The 24,760-nt window shown below is 47.0% G+C and overlaps 3 protein-coding genes across 3 annotated transcripts; 1 reads left to right on the top strand and 2 right to left on the bottom strand.

The window, feature by feature from the left end:
• Positions 1-330: 330 nt before the first annotated feature.
• TMCO4 (transmembrane and coiled-coil domains 4) lies at positions 331-10,887 on the bottom strand. The gene is made up of 13 exons (XM_053451638.1): positions 10,747-10,887; positions 10,497-10,671; positions 10,110-10,137; positions 9,332-9,464; positions 5,986-6,083; positions 5,757-5,900; positions 5,553-5,672; positions 4,452-4,616; positions 4,237-4,373; positions 2,902-2,986; positions 2,509-2,626; positions 2,033-2,150; positions 331-1,105 (listed from the first exon to the last, which is right to left on the bottom strand). The coding sequence occupies exons 1-13, from the start codon at positions 10,869-10,871 to the stop codon at positions 695-697; spliced, it is 1,857 nt and encodes a 618-aa protein (XP_053307613.1). The 5' UTR covers positions 10,872-10,887; the 3' UTR covers positions 331-694.
• A 2,502-nt stretch (positions 10,888-13,389) lies between these two features.
• RNF186 (ring finger protein 186) lies at positions 13,390-14,589 on the bottom strand. Its single transcript, XM_053451569.1, has one exon. The coding sequence runs from the start codon at positions 14,587-14,589 to the stop codon at positions 13,762-13,764; it is 828 nt and encodes a 275-aa protein (XP_053307544.1). The 3' UTR covers positions 13,390-13,761.
• A 5,682-nt stretch (positions 14,590-20,271) lies between these two features.
• On the top strand, positions 20,272-24,588 carry OTUD3 (OTU deubiquitinase 3). Its single transcript, XM_053451643.1, has 8 exons — positions 20,272-20,592; positions 21,110-21,258; positions 21,341-21,453; positions 22,293-22,415; positions 22,940-23,056; positions 23,336-23,432; positions 23,602-23,822; positions 24,131-24,588. Exons 1-8 carry the CDS (start codon positions 20,390-20,392, stop codon positions 24,311-24,313), a joined length of 1,206 nt encoding a protein of 401 aa, XP_053307618.1. The 5' UTR covers positions 20,272-20,389; the 3' UTR covers positions 24,314-24,588.
• The last annotated feature ends 172 nt before the right edge of the window (positions 24,589-24,760 follow it).

The raw sequence follows: 24,760 nt of genomic DNA, 5'->3' as shown, positions 1-24,760 counted from the left end.
TAAATCACACATTTTTAAACACCGAATCGCTGTGACCTGTGGGGGGGGGGGGTTAAATGAAAATAAATGTTTAAAACACATAGTAATGTTACTCCTACCCACAGCTATTAACATCAGCGGCATGAGAGTCCCTTTTGGCTGCTGGGTGACGGACATCACCCAGCAGCCAATAGCGTGACACTGCCTGCAATACTCTCCGTACCCCAAACATAGGGCAAAAACTTTAGAGCCCCCAAATGGACTGTGCTAAAAAAAAATACATACTATTGTACTTTACAAAATGAATAAATATTTGCTAAGTTTTTAGATTTTATTCTGAAGGTTTATCGATTCTATTGCAAAGTGAGACGAGCCGCTGGTAACGTTCACGTTTCTTCCTCTGGTATCCCTAAAAACAATTCACATTTCTTTGGAAAGACTTTCAGAAAAATGGCCGTAACGGAGCTTCCAGTAAAAACGTGGACGGCATTTTCCTTATTAGGGCTTCACAGCCTCGGAGATTATATGAAGGTGCAGTCTGACGATCCTCCCAGCCGCCAAGCGCTGACGGGAGGGGAAGGACCGCGTCCTGTGCCACGTTCAATCAAGATTCCAGGACAGGCCTCGGTGCCACGTATATAGATGGCTTTGTGTCATGGATCTGTCCGCGTGGCAGCACATGGATTATGTTAAGAGTCCGCGCTCTCGATGGCGGTCACTTGTACGATGTCTCGCTGCTCCCTCTATCAGGTTTGAGTTTGTCGGCTCTTGCCGTTGCCTCGTTGTTGTTTGTGCAGTCTGCGCAGGGCGGTTGAGCTTCTTCTGTGGCAGAACATCTGATGCAGGTGGACCGAGATGCTCCCTGCGGTTGCAACTCTTTGTCCCGGAGCTGGGAGTCGCGTCTGGTTAGAGGATCTGATGCCTCTGCGGAAACGACAGGTTCCCAATCCCAAGGAGCGTTTCCGTCGCACTCCTCGGTCGGCGGCTGATTACATTTTTCCACAATTCGGGTTGTCGAGTGGTTAAGGAGGCCGCTCTGTTCTTCAAAACGACACTCTTTGGTTTTAATGCCCACGGCCTTCAGTATTGTGTCCATCTGCTTCATGTAATCCAGGTGTCCCTTAACCTGCCGGAGAAGACACCAAAACGGGGTTAAGTAAAGCTGCGGCGCAGGTAATGACATTAACCCTTATTTATAAAGAGACCATGTATAATGCATTGGTGTTATAGGGGGCAGAATGCCTGGATAGAGCAGGAAGGCTTTCGGTTTCACGGACACTCGAATAGTGATGCCCGCTGATGCCTTGGGGGCTATAAAAGGGATTGTTACAACCAGCGTCTGCACTGTGAAGGGGCAGCAATTAACCTGACGGCGTAAAAATGGACGTCGGCACGCCGGGAGTTCACCTACAGTTAGAAGCCGCGTCGGGCTGAATGAAGAGGGTAGGAAGGGCCGCCTGCGGTAAAACACACAATAAACAGGACTCGGCTTCCATAGAGAGGAAATGATTAAATCCAGACCAGTATGGGTCGGGTCTCCATATTATACTGGATATTATCGCAGGGATTCATATAAATTATCAGTGGGATGCCCGCGGGAGGCGATAGAAACTAACACAAGATCAGCAGAGGTCTTCCGGAAGGACAGGAGAGCCATCACTCAATATATTTTCTCTAACGTGTATTAGTGGGCTGCAGCTCTGTGTTATTTATTACGTTAAAGGAGCCCCCGGTGGGGATTTTAAGGGGTCCGTTAAGCTCCCCGGGCTTCTGATCAGATGCCTTCTCTAGGTGGAACACATCAAGCCTCTTGGCGGTTTAACGCCGGGATTTAATAACGCTCATAAATATGTAAATGATGCGAAGGAGGATTGAGAAATAATTAGATTAGGAGATAACGAGGCGCTCGCTGATCCTTCATCTCCTTCAAGAGCAGAGTAATCATAAGAGACGGGCGAGGAGGGCAAAAGGCAAAAACATCCAGCAATCCAAACGCCAACCGGCTTCCTTACTAACAGAATCCGAGGCAAGTACAAACTACACAGCCACGTACCACGGAGGACAGGTCCACGTTCACCATCCTGCGGTCATCCAGGTTAACGGGTTGCAATCCGGCCACGTTCAGCTTCGCCGAGGAGCTGCGGTACACAAAGCTCAGCAGCCAGTCTCCTCTGGACGGGAGGGAGAGGGATTAGCACAGGATTTACTATCAGTGACGCATGGGGGGGTCTGCGGCTGGCCTAGGGACCTCAGTTCCAAACCTCTAACCGATGTGCCCTGGACCGGGGTGACCGGTTTACTGTGAGTATAGAGAGGGCATTTATTTTAAAAAGTAAGGAGCGGCATCAATGCTTTCCAGCATCTGTAAATTATTTTCTACGGACAGGAAAAACGCACCTGGTACTAAAAACTGACAATGAAACCGGTAGCCAATCACAGCTGGACATAGCCAAAAAAATGGACCTCACTTTGGCCACAGAGGGGTTCACATGGTTACATTAAGTTGTAGCCCCCAACGGGGTCTCTCACCTGCAGTATCCATTAATGATTCTTCCGGACACCACCTTGGTCAGGGCTCCCCATTTCTTTCGATCACCTTCCACGGGGGCTCCCAAAAGGACTACATCCTCGACGATGCCCTCCGAGCCTGTCAGGGGCAAACATGCCGTTAAGAACAAAGGCCTGATAATCTTAGGGCCAATCCCTGAAGCTGCCGGGACCCTGTATAAATTCATTCTAAATCAATCCGACAAAGAGCCAAGCGAAGATAGAATTTAAAAATAAAAAAAAAAATTAAAAAAAAAAATCGGGAAAAGAGCTGGCAATCAAAACCATAACAAAAAGTTTAAACATAAAATTTGAGGCGTTACAGACGGCGTCGGGGAGCCGAGGGCTGAATAGCGATGGCCAGTTTGCAGTTACCTGCCTCCTGAGCCAACTCCTGCAGGCAGAAGTAAATGACACGAGCGCCCAGACTAAATCCGATCAGCGTGACGGGTCTCCTTCCCTGCGGGGCGACACAACGGTTATGGTGAGACACGCTCTACAGAACAAACAAATCCTATAGAAAATCATTCCTCCAGAACCCAAAACAACAGCCCAGGTAAAATGAGCAGCCTGGAAGCTACAGGCAGGAGATGATTTGGTAAAAACCTCAAAAACTCTATGCTACAAAAAGTTTGGATTTTTTAAACACACTTGCTCCGTACTTCACACCCTGGAACCACCTTTATTTAGGGCTATGGTGTCCTTAAACTGAAGAACAGCTGATTTCAAAGAGGTAACCCCATTTAATTAAATCTATAGGGCCGTATTTAAAGCCTCCCGCCGGAATTTTATATCCGACATTCTAGTGGCTGCCCCAATACAATAAATTATGATTACTTATGGCATTAGAGGTGGGGCTTCCACAGAAATGGGAGTGGCTAACACTAAGCCACACCCCAGTGCAATGCGGCAGCTCTTCCGGTTCTGTAGGATCAGAGCTGGATAATTCAAATTGGGAAATATTTTAACCGAGGCGGATAAATTGGTCTGCAATTTCCAGTCCTGGTTCAGTGTTCTGGGAGTTGTAGTTAAGAAGCAGCCGGATGTCCTGCCCTGACAGCGAATGTATTCAAACAGACACTTCTGTCGCCCGCGTCTCTCAGGACAATACGTGGAGCTGCTCCGTGCGCTGCCATTACGCATAATAGACATTGTGAAGATTCTTTACTTAATCCACACTTAGCAACGCAATTATCATTTTTAACGAAGAGGAACATATGGACGTTAATGCGCGGCTGTCAGACGCTGCACTCCCCGCACGTCATGTACCCAGCCATTCAATCGTTTCTACCCTCAAGAGCATTCACACAGCCTCCATCTGCACGTCGGCTGCGTGTGATGGGTGCTTATGTGCAGCGGGAATGTCGTGTGCTGTACAGCTCCACGGACTATGTCAGAACTTTCAAATGGAACTGCCAGGAGAGAGAGAAGGGGGGGAGAGAGAGAGAAGGGAGGGAGAGAGAGAGAAGGGGGGAGAGAGAGAGAAGGGGGGAGAGGCTGCTGGAGACATGATGTATTCATATGAACATAGAAACCTAAAATAATACAATATTCACACCACATTTAATTGTTAATGGCGTATAATCCTTATGTCTAAACCCCTCTAGTCCCCCTTGACTTTCACGTACATCCAAAAAGTGTTCTCTCAACAAACCGGAGAATAACGTACGAGAAGTGATTATAGGGCACGGTTTGTCTCTCGCAAGGTACCTGCTGTCGGGTTAGGAGGATCTGAGCCAGATGTTTGCCAACTTCCGCTGAGCGGCTGAGACATACCCCCCAGGGGTTATCGATCACACTGGCTACGGTAATGAGCGATGCTGGCCACGTCAGGGCTGTCACGATACCTGGAAAGAAAGGACAGGTAAGCGGGCAGGGTCTACAAAGAGAACGCCCCCCTGGAAGACCACCGCTTTAGCCGTTACCTGACAGGATGGTGTATTTCAGGGCCTCCTGAGCAACAATGTTCATGATGCCGTTTAGGAGGGCGTCCAAAGCGTTTCCAAGCTCCATGAGGTATTTGGACTCCCACGCCAGGGAGTACTGCTCGGTGGAGTGCAACAGACTTTGCCACGGGGCAACAAAGCTTCCTGCGGAGCAGAACAGGGTTCTAATTACCCGACCACACCAGAGCCCTCTAAACCATGCAGAAGAACCTCCAGACTATTTACAACGAAGACACACCATCAACGACATGAATATTATTCACAGTATAACACAACCAGAGAGCGGGGTGTCCACGTGGATCAAAAGCAATTCAAACTGGTTTTTTTTGGCCCATTTGTTTTCGGACAACGGATTTCGGTTCGGACAACGTTCACTCACGCTCCCCGACTCTAACTACCCTTCTCGGGCACAATGAGCTTTGTCCTTCATTTTCGTTATCAGACATTCATACGAATGAACAAACGTAACGAAATTCATTAAAATTGGTACAGATCCAAATGCAGAAGCCTAGTGTTTAATATGCACTCTACCAGCATCTCCGCCAGAAGCCAAGCAGTCTAATTTAGGAGCATGAAGCTCTGGAGAAGCGACTCACCTCACCGGCTGTCAGCCCATCACACGATGATAACCTCTACCCTCTCTGAGGTTTATTGTCTAATTATTCCCGTGTCATCAGCCCGGAGGAAAGAGATAATTCTAATTCTAAGGAACGCTCCTTTTTGACCTCATTTTGTGATTTGTTACAAATGTACACATATGGAATATTTTTCTTGGAGATAAGGCCCACTAAACTTCTAGAAACAAAAAAAATACAATAACTGTCTATGGTAAATATTTCCATACTGGCCACAGAAGTAAATGTGTGACGTTCCATAACAGGTTGGGGAAGACATTTGCGCTTACTCCTAAGAGCGCTTCCTGGACATTTACAGACAGGAAGTGAACAGTCCAAAAGCCAAATCCTTCCCCCAACCGACTAGAACAAATGACAAATGTCAGTTTTAATATTTAAAAATGAAAGTATTTCCTGTATTTACTAAATTTATGTTGCTATGGAGTCATCGAGCAGATAAAATTACCATATTTTCCCGTGCTCAGCCAGCCTGTGACCGCAATGCAGATGTGGAGATGTCGCCCTCCAGTTAACGGTAAAAACTCAAATTCTTCTATTGCTCCAACCCGCTTCTTCATCTTGTAACCTGGGAGTGCGAAGCTGTTGGTGAAACTCATAACACAATGTAATCTCCCGGTGAACTCGTAACACGGGGGCCACGATGGCTTACCTGTAAGCCCGGCTCCAGCAGCACCAAAAAGCGACGCCATAATAGCGATGCCGGCAGTGGATCCCAGTACCGCAGCCCCTGCACTTCCGATGATAGTAGCGGCTCCAGCGGCTACGAACGGTGCAGCCAGACCCCCGGTGAGACCTGTCAGAGAAGAAAAGACACCAAGGACTGACCACTCGAGTAATTAAGAGCAATATGGACGCAGGCACGGAGGGCAACTACTTACCTATCACAGTCCCTCCACCGACAGTGGCCAGCCCGATGAGTAAGTATCTTTTCAGCTTCTTCCGACTTTCCTTCTTCCTGCGAGACTCCTGCGTCGATCTGTCAATTAAAAAGGAGATCGTTCAACTAGACGGTACGCTTACCAGAAAACAGAGATTGTTAACGGTACCCGCCGGGGACCCAGCAAAGCAGGAACCGCACAATTCGGGAATTTCAAGCACGTATATTAGGAAGTCCGGCTCCAGCCTACGAAGAGCAAGAGACCGCTCTGCTCTCATGCTTCATATAATACATATTAAACGTGCGGCCAAAGGACGTGACACCTAAAAATTACCTCTAGCCGGTATTCACGTATCTATTAAGCAAGGACACGGAAATAATAATACATAATAATACATATTAATAACACAAATTAACACTAACCCGGCGGGGTTTTAATGAGAAGCATCAGTAACACTTGTACGAGGGGGTCTCTGTTATTCACTACAAGTCATGCTCATGAATACAGAGATTGGTTTCATGCAAACTCGTCACCTACCTGCTTCATGCCTACCATTCAAGCAGCAGAAAAAAAAACAGAAAGAAAAAACACTGATTAATGCCCAGACACGGCAAGACACGGCTGTCAAACACTCAATCCTGCGCGAACGGCCCACCCCGTGTAATCGCACCCCGCCTGTTCCGCAATTCCCCCCCGCAGCGGAGACGTGGGGGGGGCAGAGGTGGGATTATTATCTATCGGTTTTCTATACATTCATTAAACGTCCCGTGTATCTCTGCCTATGCTCCGGAATCGGGTTTAGAACATGTATGACATAGTTCCATCACGGACCCGGTACCGACGGGAGAATAATCTTCTTCATTCTGTCGCTGGGACAAAGATGGCGAATTTTATTTGGAAATAAAGGTCTGTTTTACTTACGGTTATTAAAACAGAAACCAGTGTAAAATGTTTATTTAGGATGAAAAGGTTTTATATCTTAAAATACAGATTTCAGCGTCATCGCCATGCTAGTTCTGCAGACGGTCTCAGGTTAGCGGTGATGATGTCATAGTGACCTCACAGCCATTTTTGAGGCTCTTTATTTTAGAACCATGAGATGGCGCTAGTCACCTCGGTCACCACACATCGGCTGCCTGGGGATCTTGCGTGGGGAGGAATAACTGCCACCCTGACCCACTTAATGAATGCGGCCCAGAAGGCCCACAGTAGCTGCTGTGAACGAGATAAGACCTTTAGTTCTGGCAGAAGGGTAATTAACCCGGGTCAGTAAGTTTATTGCTCCAATTAACATTTTATTGCACTTAGTGATTGTGATTGTGAATTCTTGATTCTATGTTCCGGTTTCTGTCTTAAAGGGGCATTTAAACTACAGACAGTCATCAGACGGACAGCCCACCCGGGGGAACTAAAGCCCAGGCGCTCTAGCGATCACCCAGTGCAGCAAGATAAAGAAGTGCCCCTTGTCTCTGGAGGAAGGGGGCACACCGGGTTCCCTTACCCAGAGAAATTATTTGATTAATAATTCGGCCCCAGCTAATCTGCTCCTTGTTTCCGCTGCTGTAGGAGCTTAAACCTCACTTGGTCCTGAGACTAAACATGCCGGAAGACCTAAGTTGTCCTGAAGGCTTGCACTCTAATTCCAGTCAGTTACACAAAGAATGGATCACCTCAACTCTCCTCCGAAGACGAATGAACGCAACGTCTCAGATTGAAGTCTCGTGTGAAGTTTTATCGATTATCTAGTTATCTATTGCGAGTTTTAATTTAAAAGTTGGGGTTTATCTCCGTGTTCACAACGTTAGTCTTTGAGACTCGGTCGATAAACATGAAGGCGAAAGATCGTCACGCTGTTCGATTTAAGGCTGCGTCTGATAACTGGCAGATCAGGCAAAGTGTTTACTCCTTCAAACTAAAAACCCTTCTTTTTATTTGGCTGTCTTTGCACAAATCCCTGCGGGTTTTCCCTTTGTTTTTACGCCAGACCCCTAACCTCAATAATCAGTCAAGCCGTCTCCCAGCATCTCCAACCCGCCAAGCCGTATGCACGGGGATTATTGGCTCCGCGTCTGCGCCTGGCGTGGACAGAAGCCGTAATATACTGCAGATAAGGAAGCGATCGATGACAGATTAACGAGTGCTGACACACGGCGACGGCAGCCGTCACAAATTATACACACAAGGAGACGCTGAATGTAAACAGCACTATAAAGACTATTAATGGACGGCAATGCCGAGGTCACAAAGATCCCGTGATTAAAATAAACGTTGTGAAATAAAACCTCAGCACATCCAGGGCAGGTTAGATAAAGAATCGGGGTAGAATTCAGGTTAAAAAACATATCTTGTGTCCCTATCTCAACGGGATCTAAAATAATTCTACTGAAAATCAACGATCAACGGGGGAGACGGTGCGGCGACGGACATTAATATTACACAGAATTAATAAAAACGTAATATTAACGCTACAGAAAAAGCAGCAAGGGTTCCAGGTAAAAAAAGTATATATGTGTCGCTTTAATCAGTTAGCGTAACAAATAGAAAGACCTGACACAGGACAGAGAGCAACTAATAATTACGGGGGAAGAAAGCGGAATTTAAGGTATTCCTATAAGGCAGCTTGAGACAAAAAAAGATTAAGACAGAAAGGAAAGTATTTACCAAATGACAGGGCTGATAAAAATTCAATGGGGTGTAAACAAAAAGTTTTCTTTTCCCCTTGTTTTAAAAGCTTTAATCTCCAGGTGTCTATTTATTTAACGTGGAGTTGAATGGAGTGGGCAGCCTGCAGAGGAAAATCAAAGGTAACCCAAATAACAAACGCAGCCGGAGCTGCCATGACGGCTAATAAACTTCCAAACGCAACCTCAGCCGGAGCCGTCATGACAGCTAATAAACTTCTAAACGCAACCTCAGCCAGAGCCACCATGACAGCTAATGAACGTCTAGCGTTGAGTTGGGTTTGCCGAATGCGGTGGAACTGAGCGGACGCGAGAACCGACCGTCCTGCTTTCTGTCTTGTTAGCAGCCAGTGATCCATTTCTTTGGCCTTACACACAGAAAGTGAACGGCGCCGGGCCGACCGCCGCAAAAGAATTCCTTAACGGTGAGTTGAAATCCCTTCCTGCATGAAAGGGTTAACTCGGACACAATATACGTCCACTTACCTTGAGGTAGGTGCGCTGTAATGGTTAACGTACAACCGGAAAGAGGAAACGGGCTTGAACACCCAAGTGGTGAGAATATAAAAGGCACAGACAGGCGACGCACATGTGTGACCAACACCAAACATGTATGTAGCCGTGACAATCGTACGAGGCACATGCTGTACCGTCTTGGAGCTTACTGTGAGGGCTCGTCCGTGTACTGCTTCAGACTCTGCATCAGGGATTCCTCGCACATTTCCACGGCCTCCGGAGGGACCCGCAACAGCCAGGAGACGTGCGAGATCAGCACCCGACTCCGAGCGTCGTAATAGCCTGTACAAATAAAGTCGGACTGTTACAAACGGCTACACCATTCCGGTACGCGCTGAACAAATGGCCCATCCAGCACACCGTACATGCCAGCGAATCATCGGTCCAGAAGCAGTAAAAATAATATTTAAGGCAATCCAGAGCAATTTATTTATTCTTATATTTTCATCATATAATATAATAATAATCCTGAGGATAATTACAATGCAGACATTTCTGTTCTTCGGTTTATTTGGGGTAAGCCTTCTGGAATAATCCTCCCCCCTCCCGATACTTTAGTAAATAGCTTAACATACGGGGCGTTTATGGAAATAAGACCCACCGGCAGAGAAAAGGCAGCCGTTATTCGACTCGCTTTATGGAGGGGAGGGAAAATTATTGGCAGATGTCACTCGATTGCCGAACCGCGATAAAGCGAGATTCTCCTCTATAAAATAAACACATTTCTACATTTGCATTTAAATAGGAAAGTGGCGGATGTCACGTCTATAGTAACCACTTAGTGATTCCAGCAGCGACATGAACCACGCGTTTTACCCACGCCCGCTCCAGGTCCAGCTAAACCTCTCCCGCATGGGGTGCTTCCTACAGCAAATAACATAATCATAAATAAAAGAACATAATGTCATCATGATGACGCCCCCTTACCTTCTCTAAGGCAAAAAGACACCAAGTCCTAGAAAGAAAAGGAAAAGCCCTGTTACAAACGGGGAGGAAAAAACGTAAGGAAGAAATAAAAACGTGCACTCGTGCCTCACCCGCGACTTATTTAGGAGTAACGGGGAATACCCTCCGGAAATACATGAACCCCGTCCTCCCGTTAGTCTGTTACAAACCGACATTCCCGGCTCGTGTGTTTGTGACGAAAGCATCGGTGTCGCTCCGCGGACCCAAGTATATGCCCAAGTTTCTACCGGGTGTTTTACCCCGTCTTAAACGCCATCAGCAGTGCACGGAACAGAGAGGCGCGAATGTAAAACCCGCCAAGGAGGCTGCAGAGGACATGAGGAATCAGAGCCGTGTAAGCAGCGGTACCTGAGTGATAAGCGTTGGGTTTCTCTTCAGAACCGGATCATCCAGTAGAACCTGAGTGAACGTTTCTGTTCCTTCCCCGCCGAGGCCGCTGGCAAAGGCCACCATTGCTGGCATCACCGAAGTGGACAGCTGTAACCACTCCACTAAATCTTCAACGAATTTCCTGCAGAAAGTCCTGCGGGGGAGAGAAGAGCTTTCAGAGCGAGCCCCAGCCTGCAGTATACTCGCGTACAGCACGGACAAGTCTCACCTTTGCGCCTTTTCAGGGTATAACTGTGCCAGACAGAGGCCACAGAGGCCGGCGTATGCAAACCTTCCCGGCTCGCTAAGGGATCTCCCCAAAATAACGGTCCGTCCATCAGACTCGTCCTCCATTGCGGCTCGACGCCTCCTGTACAAGAAAAAAAACAACCTTAAATACGCAACAAATGGCACTTCTCCCCCGAACGCCCACAGCCCGGGGGTATACTGGTATACTCTGGGGCAAATCCGGTGGTCCAGTGTAGATCTGTTATAATATATATATATAATAATATTTCTTAATGTTATAATGTATCGACCGGACCGGATACCGGCCGTGATGCGAACGCTGTACCCGCACACACCAGATTTATTACGGGGAGCGGCTGAAATCCGTTTACATCAGGGTTAAACGCCCCGCGGCTCCTGTCTGTTGGGTAAACATCGCTCACCTCTCCATGTGTTAAATGGCCAGAGAGGGATATTTGGTTTAGGGGGTGTGGTTAGAGGCGTGGCTGGGGCGGGGCTATTCGTGTACCTGAGTGGGGCATTTATTAGAAGAATAATGGGTTTTATTTAAAGTTTAATTTATAAAGCCGTTCCCTGCTGTTTCTATACACATTATCGGGGCAAACACTCTGACCTAGAAAAGAGGGGCATCAGGGGAGAAGAGAGGGGGCAACAGAGGGTATCATCGGGGGAGTAGAGATGGACTGAACAATCTAAACAGGGATACTTGGGAGCTATAGCACCAAACTGCAGTTATGATTTAATAGCTCGTATGCGGGGTGTAATTGAGTGTCAGCTCATGTGGTTTTGTGAAAACACGTAAAAGACACGTAAAAGACACATACGATCAGACAAATGCTTTGCGGTCAGATGTGTCGCTGGTCATTAGTTTCTTCCCAATTCATTTTTATTTCTACATAAAAATTGTTTTTTTCTATTTGCTGAAATGTCAGCGTTTCCAACACTCTAATATAATAGAATATATAATGTATAAATATACAACGTAAAATACAACATTATAGCTGATTAATATTCATAAAAATAAATCAAATAAGTTATTTAAATAAAAAATATTGTTAGTTTTTTGGAATATATACATATATATATATATATATATATACACACACACCTGGATAGCAGGTATGAAGGGGGAGGGGCTACATACATTAATTATATATTTCTGTCCCATGGGGCAGATCTAGCTCCCAGAGGAGGTGGTAGCTAGCTATGATATGAGGCACAATAGATTTACAGATTAACTCTAAACATTATGTATCTCCCAGAATGTTTCCCTGACACTCAGAGGGTTAAGTATTAAAAATATACTGAAAAAAAAATTCCACTTCTGCTGCGTTACAGTATAAGTGAGTGACATGGCTCCCAATTATAATGGCGTATATTAATTTCCCGGCGCACCCACTAACCCCTACCGGTACCCAGTAAGCGTGTGGGGCCCCTGCGGGCTCCCTCAGGCCGCTCTTACCCCGACTCCAGGCTGGCACTCACGTTAACCAGGCCGCACATACGCTGTGTGCGCAGAGGTTATGGTATAGCAATGTTACGCCGCTGGCGTACGAGCTGCCACGTTAGCCCGCGGACGGCTAAACGCTGAGTGCGTAAGCCCGAAGGAAGCCTGTTGGAGAATAGCAGGGATCCGCCAAATGCGTAGCGTGTTGGCAGATGGACTTTGAGCGGCGCTGCGGTTGCCGTGGAGACAGAGAACTTCCTGCTGCTCCTGGCACAGGACGGAGGGTGTGCAGGGAATCTGTGATATCACGACATGGCAGCTCACCCTGCAATTAATCAAATAGACGGGCCGAGCCCATGTGTGAAATAATTATCCCCGCAAAAAATATTCCCTTAATTTCAGATCTCATTAGACGTTTCCCCCGCTCCACCGACCCCCCCCAAAAAAAGTCAAGTTTAACAAATGTCACAAGCATGCACTTATGTATAAAGTTTAGATAGTTTGACACATGCCCTCCACATGTAGCGTGAAACATTACCCCCGGGGCAAGTGGAGGAAGATGGCGTTATTACTTATTGTACAGCGGGGTCTCAGGGTTACGCAGATTGTGGCTGCCGACATCATGATGGCTGGCTGGGTCCGCAACTTACCTACATAAAAGTGTGACCCCCCCCTACTCCACAACAGCCACTGGTGAACGAGGCACCACGTTTGGGGTAAAAATAACCAGTTAACTCTATTTAGTTAGATCGGCCCTTTCCATCACTCTTTTTTGGTGGTCTTATGCCTAGAGGGCTTTATGGGGGGCATTTTATAGAACTACGACCCCTCACAAGGAGTGCTGCCCACTGGGATACATTTTCTGATCATTTACGTATAGGTAACCCGTCACTACCTCCGCTCCCCATTCTCACTCTTTGTTTTACTCTTTTCCAGTCCCCCAGTTGGGTCCAGAAAGGGTCCCCCAGATAGGGTCCCCCAGTATGGTCCAGATAGGGTCCCCCAGTATGGTCCAGATAGGGTCCCCCAGTATGGTCCAGATAGGGTCCCCCAGTTGGGTCCAGATAGGGTCCTCCAGTTGGGTCCAGATAGGGTCCCCCAGTTGGGTCTGGGCTCATTAAATACCGCGCAAGCTGCACATCACACACCCCAAGCTTAACATTTCACAAAGCGGCCTTTTGTAGGAAACATCTTTTTATTTCGGCATTAAGTTCACACACATATAAAAATATCCTGTCAGCGTACATCCGGGGGTCTCCTCTCACAGCCCGAGCGCTCTCATTCTACCCCATATCCTCTGCGTATGGCATTATATTAACATAAAACATACGTGTATCTCATATGTTCTCAAACTACTCTTTATGATGATATATAATGACCCAGATGCTATATACGGCCCCCACACAATAACTCTTCACACAAACACATGGAGTCCTAAACCTTTACGGATGAAGACGTGCTCCTGATCTCTCTATCGGAACCTTAAGGATGAAAGGTGTTATAATGCATCTCTGTGGGGTCTTCAGACCGCGCAGGTACATTGAGTCGTTACACTGTGGAAATGACCGAGTTGTCCTTTTGGGTGGCATCAGCTTGGCTGCTGCAGCTTGGGTTAAAGCAGAGTAAGATGGCGATAATGACCACCACGCCAAGGATGAAGCCGAGCACCCACTTCATTATCCCCGTGTACACAAACTGGAGGATGATGATGAGGAGGATGAGAAGGATTAGGCAAAGCGACAGCACTCTCCTCGCCACGCCACGCAAGCTCCCAGGACTCTCTTCCTTAATGTCCGCGGTGTTGGGTCTTTGACGAGGCTCGGGGGCTTCTCCTTTCGCGTCTGGGTCCTCCAGCCGGCTCAGTAGAGATTCTTGGTTTTCCAAGGTGCATACGAGACCCCCGAAGACGGCAGTGGACGCCCGGCAGATCGGGCAGATAATGACCCAGCTGCCGTGTTCGTGCCGGACCAGTAGTTTCAAGCACACGGCGCAGAAGTTGTGGCCGCACGCCAGCTTCTTGGGGATTCTGTGGATGTCGTATTTGCAGAAACAGACGGGGCAGTCTATGTCGGTGAGGGGCGACGCGCCACAACTAGGCAGATCCTGCCCTGCTGCGCATGGTGGTAAATCGGCATGGGCTGTGTGGGGCGAGTGCAGTGTTGGCTCCGGAGAAAGTGCGGGGTCGGTCTCCGCCTCGGTGGTCTTTGGGTGGTTCTCCGTGGTTGCTTTTGCTTCCGATTGCTCAGGAACCTCCGAATCAACCTCCGTGGAATCGCAGCCGCATCCCGCGCTCCCGCCGCTGTCACGAAGGGGATCCATCGGGTCTTCCTCGGAGATACTGGACTCCTGCCGCTCCGAAGCCGAGTGATCCCGCATCCCTTTCTGCAGCTCTCCATCTGCCAGGTGGGTCGGGATTTCTCCCGGTTCACCTGTGGCTGCGCATTATCTCTCTCGCTAATGATTAACGCGCCTTTCTGATAAGATTTATGGGACCCGATGCTGCCTCCGCTGCAATAGTCTGTCATCTGTTCGGAGAGTGCATGTACACAAACACACGTGTACGCGTGTAAACATGTACACGTATCCCGACGCGCATATTAAGCACGTGCATTCATCCAGCGTATGTACAGCCAGATAATGCATTCGCGCACCAAAGCTTCCGTGCAGCATACAATCTTTTCGCATTCACGCATGCGCGTCCTTGTCGGCCACGCTAACGCACTAAGCAACCGTCAACATCATCCGTGGCTTTCCTTGTCCAGTGGAAAATGCCACTAAGATCAGCCATTAACTTCAGCTGTGTTTAACCCCAAATATTTGGAGGAGAATGAGTTATTTAAAGCCAAAAGGTTTTACCGAGCATTTACCATAACTAAGCTAAACTCATTTATTAATGCTTAACGGGGAGGAATAATCACGCAGACCCCGATTACACAAAGTTAATCGATGCGCTGAGCTTCCCGAAATAACTCCATGCTGTAGAACCCCCTAAATCTCTGGTGCCACAAGGGTTAATGCAATTAAAGAAATCATTTTAGTGGAAAAAACATAAATTGAATTTCTTTAGTTGTTTTTTTTAACCTTTTTTTTAATTATTATTTGCTACAGATGGAAAATGAATAAGAATTCCTTCACAGCGAGAATTAAAGGGCCGGTGCGGAGACCAGAGACCCCCCCTCTGCTGGAACGGCTGGATAATTGCAGGGTAGCGCGCTGCAAATCCATTTCTCCAATTACTTCTTCTTGAACTATATCGCTAATTACAGGTCAACAACTCGGGATTATAAAAAAGACAAAAGGCGGCCGGGGGTGGCGGAGATATTTGGCTGCGGAAAACAAAAAGCGGGGGTTTAGGGCAAATTTAACTGATGGGGAAATTTAAAGGGAACACGAAGAATTGATGATTAATATGCCTGATGGGGGGGGGGAGATATGCTTCCCTTCGAATCTTCCAACCACCATGATCTTCCATGATTCATCATGATCTACATGCGCCGTACAACCTTTCTTAGAGGAGTCACAAATATTTAATTTCATTTCTGAATTATGACATCACTACGTGACACCATGAACAGGTAAAAGTTGGCCACTGTATGCATGTGTGGAAAAGCGGTGATGTCATAGCGGACGATCCTTTTATCTATGTATTTAGTGAGGATAATCCTGTCCCAATATATAAATGATGCGTCCCGGCCGCTGTTACTGTCAGGGTGATGAGGTCCCTTTAAATGGACTGGAAACAACATTCTAACAGCACGAAGCTTTTCCATTCGGGTCGCCCCCTGCTTGGTATTAAAAAAAATGATATTCGCCCACTTCATAAAACTGAATCAGATTGAAGGCCGGTCTGTCCTCCTCCTCGCAGCCAGAGAATTAATTACATGCTATAACGACACGCATGACACATACATAACGACACGCAGAGCCATGATCTAATTATAGCAGAATAACACATTGCTGTTTATTCTCCTTCAGACCACCAAGTATATAATGGTGTAACTAAAGCTCGAAGATACGCGGAGCCCAGAGCAATCTCAATTAGGCATACGCTTGGTTTGGCACCAAACGCACAAAATTAAACCGGTCCAAATTTATTCTGGCGAACGTTGGAAATTTGGAGACGGAACGTGCGATGCACGGCCAAAAAAAACCCCACCGGCTATACAAAAAAATAAGGAACGGTCCAGGGGCCAAAACTGGAAAACTAAAAAGTATGGAAAGTATTGTGAGATTTGCCATGCCTGCTACCGGACCATCCAGAAGATCCAACAGAGATCAGAGAATTAGCGGGCGGGTTTGGTGATTACGGTAAAACCGCAGGTACCGGCCCCCCGGTTTTTCACCACACAAGGGATTTCAGGGCTCAACGAGGGACTGATCTATCTAAACAGGGACACTTTGGAAGGCATCGGGCATCTCATTGCGCCGAGCAGCCCTACACGTTTCTCCTTCCTCTTCTAATCTCTGAAAAGGAAACGAGCGTTGGGCCGCTGGATGATTCCGATCAACGTTTGGAACAACTCAGCGGCCAACAAATTCCATGAGCCAGACGCACGGCTACAAAAGCCTTCCGGACCTCGCAGGTCTCTTGCTCATGAAAATAATCAAGAAGAAACCTCTGAAGTTTTACGAGGCTTGGAGACCCCCAATCTGGTTCCGAGAATTAAACCTTCCGCTAAAATCCTGTTCACTGAGCAAAGAGATGTAGGCGACGTGAAATATGTCGACTCGCTTTATGGTCAGATCCTGCAGCCCCCAAAAATATTAGTCCGGATCTCGTCCCGTTCAGAAGGAACCGATTGATTCTAAGCAAAGGCTTGTCTGGCTCGTGGAGAGGGGATGCCGATTGGCTGAAAGGCTCCATTGCCATTACAGAAGAATATAAAGCCAAATGTCTCTGTGATTTTTTTGTTCGTTTTAATCATATCGAGGAGAGAATAAAATAACAGATCTGCTTATGTTTTTTTGTGCTACGTCGTAGTAATATAATCCAAATCTGAATTTATCGAGTGCTCTTAGAGCCGGGTTTAAGGGTCCACAGATAGGAGAATTGAGAATAACGTGCCATTCATCGGGTCATTATATTCCGCAGAAGAAAAAAACAGCTTACTATTAGAACAACAGCCTAATAAACGATGTTCAAGGTCCGCTATTAATAACCTCTTCACCCAATCCATTAGCACCTCGGCTGATAACCGCAAGCCTTTATTAACGATTGTCTTCGGTCTGTGTTGTGTTTTTAAGCCCCTGGGACTGTCTTCTGGTAAATGTTACCTTTCATGCGACCTCAGCTTTCCCAGAACCCCACTTATTCCCCCAGCCACTAGGCATTTGTCGTTGGCGTGACTTAATATCTGATACAATTGATTCCATCCTTATCTTCAAACGCTCCTCATCCATCCCAACCACAGCCTTCTGGTTATCTGACACGACGTTTTCATTCGAAGAAAGAGTCTGCGTTATTTCTATGATGGGGATTCGCGGGACGTCATTATAGCACCTTTCAGTATATAAATTAGGGAAACCTTGTTATACGTTTCTTTGGATTTTGTGCAGAAACTGTTAAAAATATTTGATTTTATTCATACATATTTGGTATGAAACTAGCAGATGATGATCACAATCATAAATGCAAGGTTACGAATTTGAGGATTAGGAATAAGCATGTTGTTTATGGACGTAGTAGGATCCTTTCATAAGAACCATTAATACGGAACGGTTTAGCCATTGGGATTGAATCTGGACTGGAAAATAACTGCAAACTGGTTGAACTGGTATAATAAATATCGATATAGAATGGGGTGTGATACAAATGTATCCCGTCATTATGTTATAAAAGGATGACGTGCATTATGTTATAGATAGGAGTCCCTGTAAACGCTTTTGGCTTTCCACTGCTAGCTTTTCGCAGAGAGGAAGGGGCACTCACATCACAGGGTTTATTAAACTTCTACTCCCCTCCATCAAAATAAAGTATTGACCGACGAAGTCTTCATGGCAGCCAAGGGAATTTAATATTCCCATCGCCCACGGAGCGAGGAAGGAAAATAAACCGTTTCGGTGACTGATAATTTCCCGCTCTCTCCTACTCAAGCCTCTTCCAGGAACTACACACAATGCTTCTCAAAGATGATGCATCGGGGAGGGCAAAAACATTGGGTGGCTTGTGTTGGACGGGGTCCGGTGCCCTAAATCCAGCTGCCTGATGAATGATCGCGTAGAATCGCAGCCAATTCGTTGGTCGGAGGATTGAGATGCCTTTTTTCCCCGCGGGTGCCCTTGGCAGTGCAACGTGTGCCTTGCGTTATTATAGTTTCCTGTTTGCTATAACATGAGGGTGACCCACGCAGTCCACCGCTGTGTCTTCTTGTGTAAGATCTCACACTCTACTTGTTCGCCGGCCTTGTTTGGGATGGCCTTATGTATATCCCATGCGGACTTTACTTCCCTCGCTGTATGAGCTCACGTTGGCCATTAATGGACTGGAGTGGGGTGGTGGTGGTATCGCCACATCCTCGGCCTGTGGGTCTATCAGCAATCTCCAGTTCCTGCAGCACTCCGCAGACCTTAACTAGAACTCATCGCGATCTTAGATCCAGACAGGGCAGCCCCAGCACTCCAGCGGACATCTGATGATGTCTGGTGATCAAAGTGCGACCAGCAGCTGGCTATGCGGCGCTGTCAGCCATTGGCCCATTGGGCATTTGCCAGTTTGCCAGATGGCAAGTACGGATCTGCCGATGGGTCTCTCAGTTTACGCTTTGAGCCTAGGGGAGATATGACTGGATTTCTACACTCGAGTCAATGATTTTCAGCAGACAGAAGGAAGCCCAGCTTTGGCTAAAACATACATGTTTTAAGTGATATTTTAGCTCTTTTGCTTCTGTAAACTAAAATTGTTGTTATGAATCACTTGTTATGTCTGGTTTACCCATTGTACAGCGCTGCGGAATATGATGGTGCTATATAAATCAATAAATAATCATCTTGGTGGTCGACAATATGACTTTCAAAACTTGTTGGTCACACACTGCCATCTACTGTCTGTACTGTTTATGGTATTACGGCTTAGTTTCCCAAATTCTGATTTAAATTGGGGCGGAATAGATGTGAACGCTATACTCTGTAATGACACTAAATGTCAGGAGGCAGCAGCAAAAGCTAACCCTCCAAAGGGGGCGACCACATCACAAGGTGCAAATCTGTTCGGGTCAGGATAGGGGTGCATCATCTCACAGAAACGAGGCCGGTTATTGAGGATAAGAAACAATGTATCCAGCTTAATCGGTTCCGTTAACGGGAGGCAGCTGTATACGAGGGGGGTAAAGTATCGCCAGTGATTGGCGCATAGCTATGAGGCTTATCGTGATGGTCATCTTCTATGGTACAGGAGGAACCCGTGTCTCAGGGGCCATAGGGAATGCCCAGGGAGGCTCGGGGGCTTTATAAGCATTAAGGGTTTGGCAGACGAGGGTTCAAAGCAGGGGGCCGACCGGACAGACAAGCTTTGGCATCATGTCTGCCAACGGCCTACAGCACGTCAATGGTATCTAAATGAGGAGGAAGCTGGTTTATAAATCAACCGTTATAAATGGTCCAATTGTAAGGAGCATTCAGTTGGTTGCTATGGTGATAGGACCACTTGTTTAAAGTTTACACTAGAATCACCGCCACGGTGCTTCATTTACTACCCACCGCGCTTTACCCCGTCCAATGGAGGCCTGCGGCGAGGAAAAGCGTTACCATGGCATTGATTCAAATATGAGCAGCTACATTATCATAATAGATAAGTTTTTGTTGTTTTGATTTTTTTTTACTGAAAATTTACTTTTTTAAGTTAACCATTTAAAAAAAATACTATTTTAACATGTCATTTGAAAAAAAGAACCAAATGATACAGATTTACATTAGAAAAGGTAATTACCCGCCATGGTCACTCGGCTGAGGTGAAAGTGACGGGTGGGGCGTGTCTTGGAAGTCTTCTCTCTCGTCTCTATGGTTGGCTTGTCTAGCATGTCAGTTCCCTCTTTTGTGTGACTGCTTGTATTTTGCTTCCCCTCTATGGTTAACTTCCGGTCAGCTGTGCGGGGTTCGTGAAGCCGAGCTCCTTAGGTGCCGGAAGCGGCTGTTTGAGCTGCGCAGGCTGCCCAGCCCCGGTACCGAGAGACTGGGTATCATGTCCCGAAAGCAGACGGTGAGGAGCAGGCCCGGGAAGAAAGCCGAGGTGGAGCGGAAGAGAGATGAGAGAGCAGCTCGGAGAGCAATAGCCAAAGAACGCAAGAACCGGGCGGGAGAGTACGACGACCCAGAGGAGTTTGTCAGTTTTGCTAATCAGCTTCAGGTTCTGGGCCTCCGGATGCGGGAGGTACCGGGAGACGGGTTAGTGACAGGAGAAATCCGCCATGTTGCTACACCCAGTGCAAAGCGCTTATGTGTTTGGCATGTCTGCCATCTTGGTACACCCAACCAGCACCAACTTCGTTCTTGGTACCCAGACTGGAGGAAAAAGGGACCACTCTGTCTGGTGTTGTGGCTGTCATACCTGAGCCAACCAATGGTCGCTAAAACATTAATAATGACAGTTAAACAGTAACGTGCTGTCATCAAACAAGAGGGTGTACTAATATGGTGGCAACTGTCACTTTTTGTATGGGTTCATTCCATAGTGCCACAGAAAAAGAGTAACGCAGGTGGCACAACGTTTAGAAATCAGGATAATTTACTGACTTGTCGGAGAAATGATGTTGTAAGAGTGATTACTGTTGTTCAGATGGTTAAGGAATCCCTATTGCTGGATTGCGAGACAAGAACCAGTTACAGATCTAATGGGGGGGGGGTTATAAATAATGGTAATAAATAAATAAATCCTGCTCAGACTCTGTCCGATTCTTTTTAGAAACTGCCTGTTCCGAGCACTGGGAGACCAGTTGGAGGGCCATTCCCGAAACCACCTGAAGCACCGTCAGGAGACCGTGGACTACATGATCAAGCACCGTAACGACTTTGAACCCTTTGTCGAAGATGACGTACCCTTTGAGCGGCACGGTGAGACCGGCGGGGATGACGGCATGTGGATGTGTACAAGTCGGCTGATGCAGTGTCTTAATGGCCTTTTCTCTCTACGCAGTGACCAATCTAGCCCAGCCGGGCACCTTCGCCGGCAATGATGCTATTGTGGCGTTTGCGCGGAATAACCAAGTGAACGTGGTGATCCACCAGCTGAACAATCCTCTGTGGCAGGTAACCGCTTTTTGCTGCCTGTCACTTCGAACCCTCTTAATTATTTTCAATATACAGAAACTGTTAGAGTTCGTGAAAATAACTTTTCGTTACAAATTCCCTGCAAAACAGGAGAATAAGCAGGCAGGCTAGATGGGCCGATCTGCCGGCAGCTTCTGTTTTATTTCTGAAACGCATCTGATAAAGTCGTGGGATTTACTGGGACCTTTTACGGGAGTCGCTATAACAATGGCTCGTAGTGCAGAATAGTGGCTATAACGCAAACCACCAAAAAAAGCACCACCCCCCCCACCCCGGTACAAAAAATAAAATCGGTAAAATAAATATATTGTGGTGCAGGGAAAGGTGTCTCTTCTCCTTTGTCACCATGGTGTCTGACTCTTCTCCATCAGAATGTAACCAGATCCTAATCCGTATCCCTGCTCTGGGCGTTTCACTCCTGTGTCAGCGTTAAGATGTTAATCCCCTTTGTGTCATTTTCTTGGCTGACTCCTACTAACTGTTTTTATTTTTTTTATTGCACCCGCAAGCTGTTTGATTTTTTTTTTTTCTTCTAAATCCCACAATGCTCAGGCAACCTGTTCCTAGCCAGATGGCGGGCTGTATATCGCGATAGGATAAGTTCTATGCCAGCTTTAGGGCTCCGCAGGAGTCCTCGGGGGTCTCGCTGCATTGTCTCCTCTCTCTGCCACGCAGTGTATATTTTCTCAGCCGTTGCCAAGTGTCCGCTTGTTTGTTCTTCTCACTTAAATGTTCTGCCAAATGAAATATTTGCAGGGCTCAGGCGGAAATGTCAGCTATAACATCGCTAAGGAAACCTTCCCCTCCCTGCCTTTCAGATCCGTGGCGCCGAGAAAGCCAATTCCCAGGAACTGCACATAGCCTACCGATACGGCGAGCACTACGACAGCGTACGGCGCGTTAACGATAACACGGAGACCCCCGCAAACCTGCAAACAGAGGTCAGACCTGTGCAGAGCCGCGAACCGCGCGATACGTGTACACTGCCAGCATGTATATCACACAATATACGGCTTTATACCTGGGTGCATCGCAACCTAAATTGAAGTATAATTTAGGATTTCGTTACAGCAGAAACTATCCATTTCTAGAAGCGTGTTGTGTAGCTTGAGGAATATAATAAGCATTGCCTGAGGTCCTTGGTGTGGGTGGCTTTTAATATTAGGACCCCCCCTCCAATATATTTCCCTCTGTGCGGTATCCGGAGACATTTCCCCAGGATCTCACGCGCTCAGAGTTCACGTTTGCACATTATCTTGTCAATTTGCTCGATACGTCCTCTGGCGTTAAGCGTCTCTTTTCACGCCATTAGGCTTCCCTGTCAGTTCTGCGTAAGCTGTGAACTTTCGGCTCCACGTCGGGAATCTTCTGAGCTGGTTTTAGACACCGAATCTCGGAGGACTCGCCCGACGCAGGGTAGTCACGAAGGTCGGGTAACTGATGCGTCTCTCTCTCACACTTTCAGATGCTTTCAAAAGACCGGTCGAATCGGAAGGGCAGACAGAATTTAAACCAGCAGGAAGACCAGTCAGAGGTGCAGGGGGACGCCGTGCAAAAAGTGCGCAACGCCACGGGCTGTGCGGTGAGTGTTTTTCTGATGTGCGAGATAATAAACCAGTTTAGATACCAAAAAGGAAAGAAAGGGTTCAAAGACCAAGACTCCGATATAATAAAATATGTAACTTTTAAATCATAAAGCTAAAAACGAATGAAACAATTTTATTTATTCATTGTTTCATTTCATTTATTTTTAGCTTTATAGATTGTAATTGATATGTTATATTTTATTATATCTGGGTCCTTTCTTTTAATTGTCTTTAAAAAGTATTAATTAAAATCTGTGGTCTGTATTCTTTATCAGGACGTCCAGGTGATACTGCAGAGTTTGGAAGCCGAGAGCTACGATATCGAGTCGGCCATTCATGTCATTCTGCAAATGGAGGAACTCAAACAGTGTGGTAAGGACATGGTGCAATCGACCAGCCGACGCCAAATAAAGTAATTTACCGTTTACAGCGGGTCAGAGTCCGCTGCATCGTCACATCTGTTCTCTGGATCTAGGTGCCCTGTGAAAGGAGTACTGGGTTTCTGACGCGTCATCAAGATCTGTTGGTTTTTTTTTGACAGATTCTCACCCGAGCTGCTTGGCTGATGAGAGCGATTCCACGCCAGCCCGGGAGGAGGGCAGGTCTGAAACACCCGAAGAAATTATGTGCTCTGGCCAGAGGTTAAGTCACCAGAAGACCCAGAACACACCGAGCGGTGTCGATTTAAATGCTGGTCACCCAGCCCGACGCGAGGACCACGGTAACGACTCCAGAAACATCAGCAACAAAGGCCAGACAAAGGTAGAGCAATGACACGAAGTGTGCTCGGTGCAGTAGCTAGTGACAATGGGTCTCCTCCTGTGGATAAGGAACTTGTGCGTCTTTTAGAAGAGGTTTGGTGAAACTGAAGTATAGTTCCCATCATCCTGTGGATAGCGGGATTTAGTCGGGGATTTCATATGTGGGTAAGGACAGAGGAGCCGAATTGTCCAGGGTCGTTAAAGAGCTTTGTAAGAAGACTCGCAGATGTTGGGTTTGTGTCGGCTGCTGTGACAGTTGCAGTAACACAGAGGTTTGGAACAATTATGTTTGTATGTATTCTGTCCCAGGTAAGCAATAAGCAAAGGAAAGAGCAGCAAAGACAACAGAAGAAGAAACGACAGGAGGAGCGGCATCGGCAGAAGGTCCAAGAGAGCCGGAGTAATAATATCGACAACAACCGACAGGAGGCGGACGACGACGACCCTTCCCAGATAACTCTGGTCAAAGCTCTTTCCGCCCTGAACATTTGACGTCGGGGACCTCAGCCTGGCCTGGCGGATAGGCCGGATCCAGAGGAGCGGACCGTGTCAGATGGACGTGGTGAGGTGTGCGGGCTACGAGGCCGGCGTGAGTGTGACCTGTCGGAGAACGCCCGCCGTGCCTCGTCTGCCGCGTCATCCCTTCTCATAGCAGGCGGTGCGACGGTTCATGCCACGGAGGTCGTGCGACATTTTGGAAAACGGCCCTTTAAACGACACTGTATGATAAATTATATTTTTTAAATAAAAATATGTATGTATATAAATCTGTCTCCTTTATTTAGTGAGCTAGTTGGACAGACCTCCGCGGTGTTTGTATAATGTCTGTCTGGAGCAAGGCGTTGTTATAGAATTATATTAAACCCTTTCTGGATCTGCCAGGCGCTGCCAGCTTTAAAGACGTCCCCTGCGCCGCGTTATGAATTCTATTTCTCTGTT

Source organism: Spea bombifrons, chromosome 12 (genome assembly GCF_027358695.1).
Source record: "Spea bombifrons isolate aSpeBom1 chromosome 12, aSpeBom1.2.pri, whole genome shotgun sequence".
Taxonomy (NCBI): Eukaryota; Metazoa; Chordata; class Amphibia; order Anura; family Pelobatidae; genus Spea; species Spea bombifrons.
The sequence above is the reverse complement of the archived record's forward strand: the minus strand, read 5'-3'. Positions and strand labels throughout refer to the sequence as shown.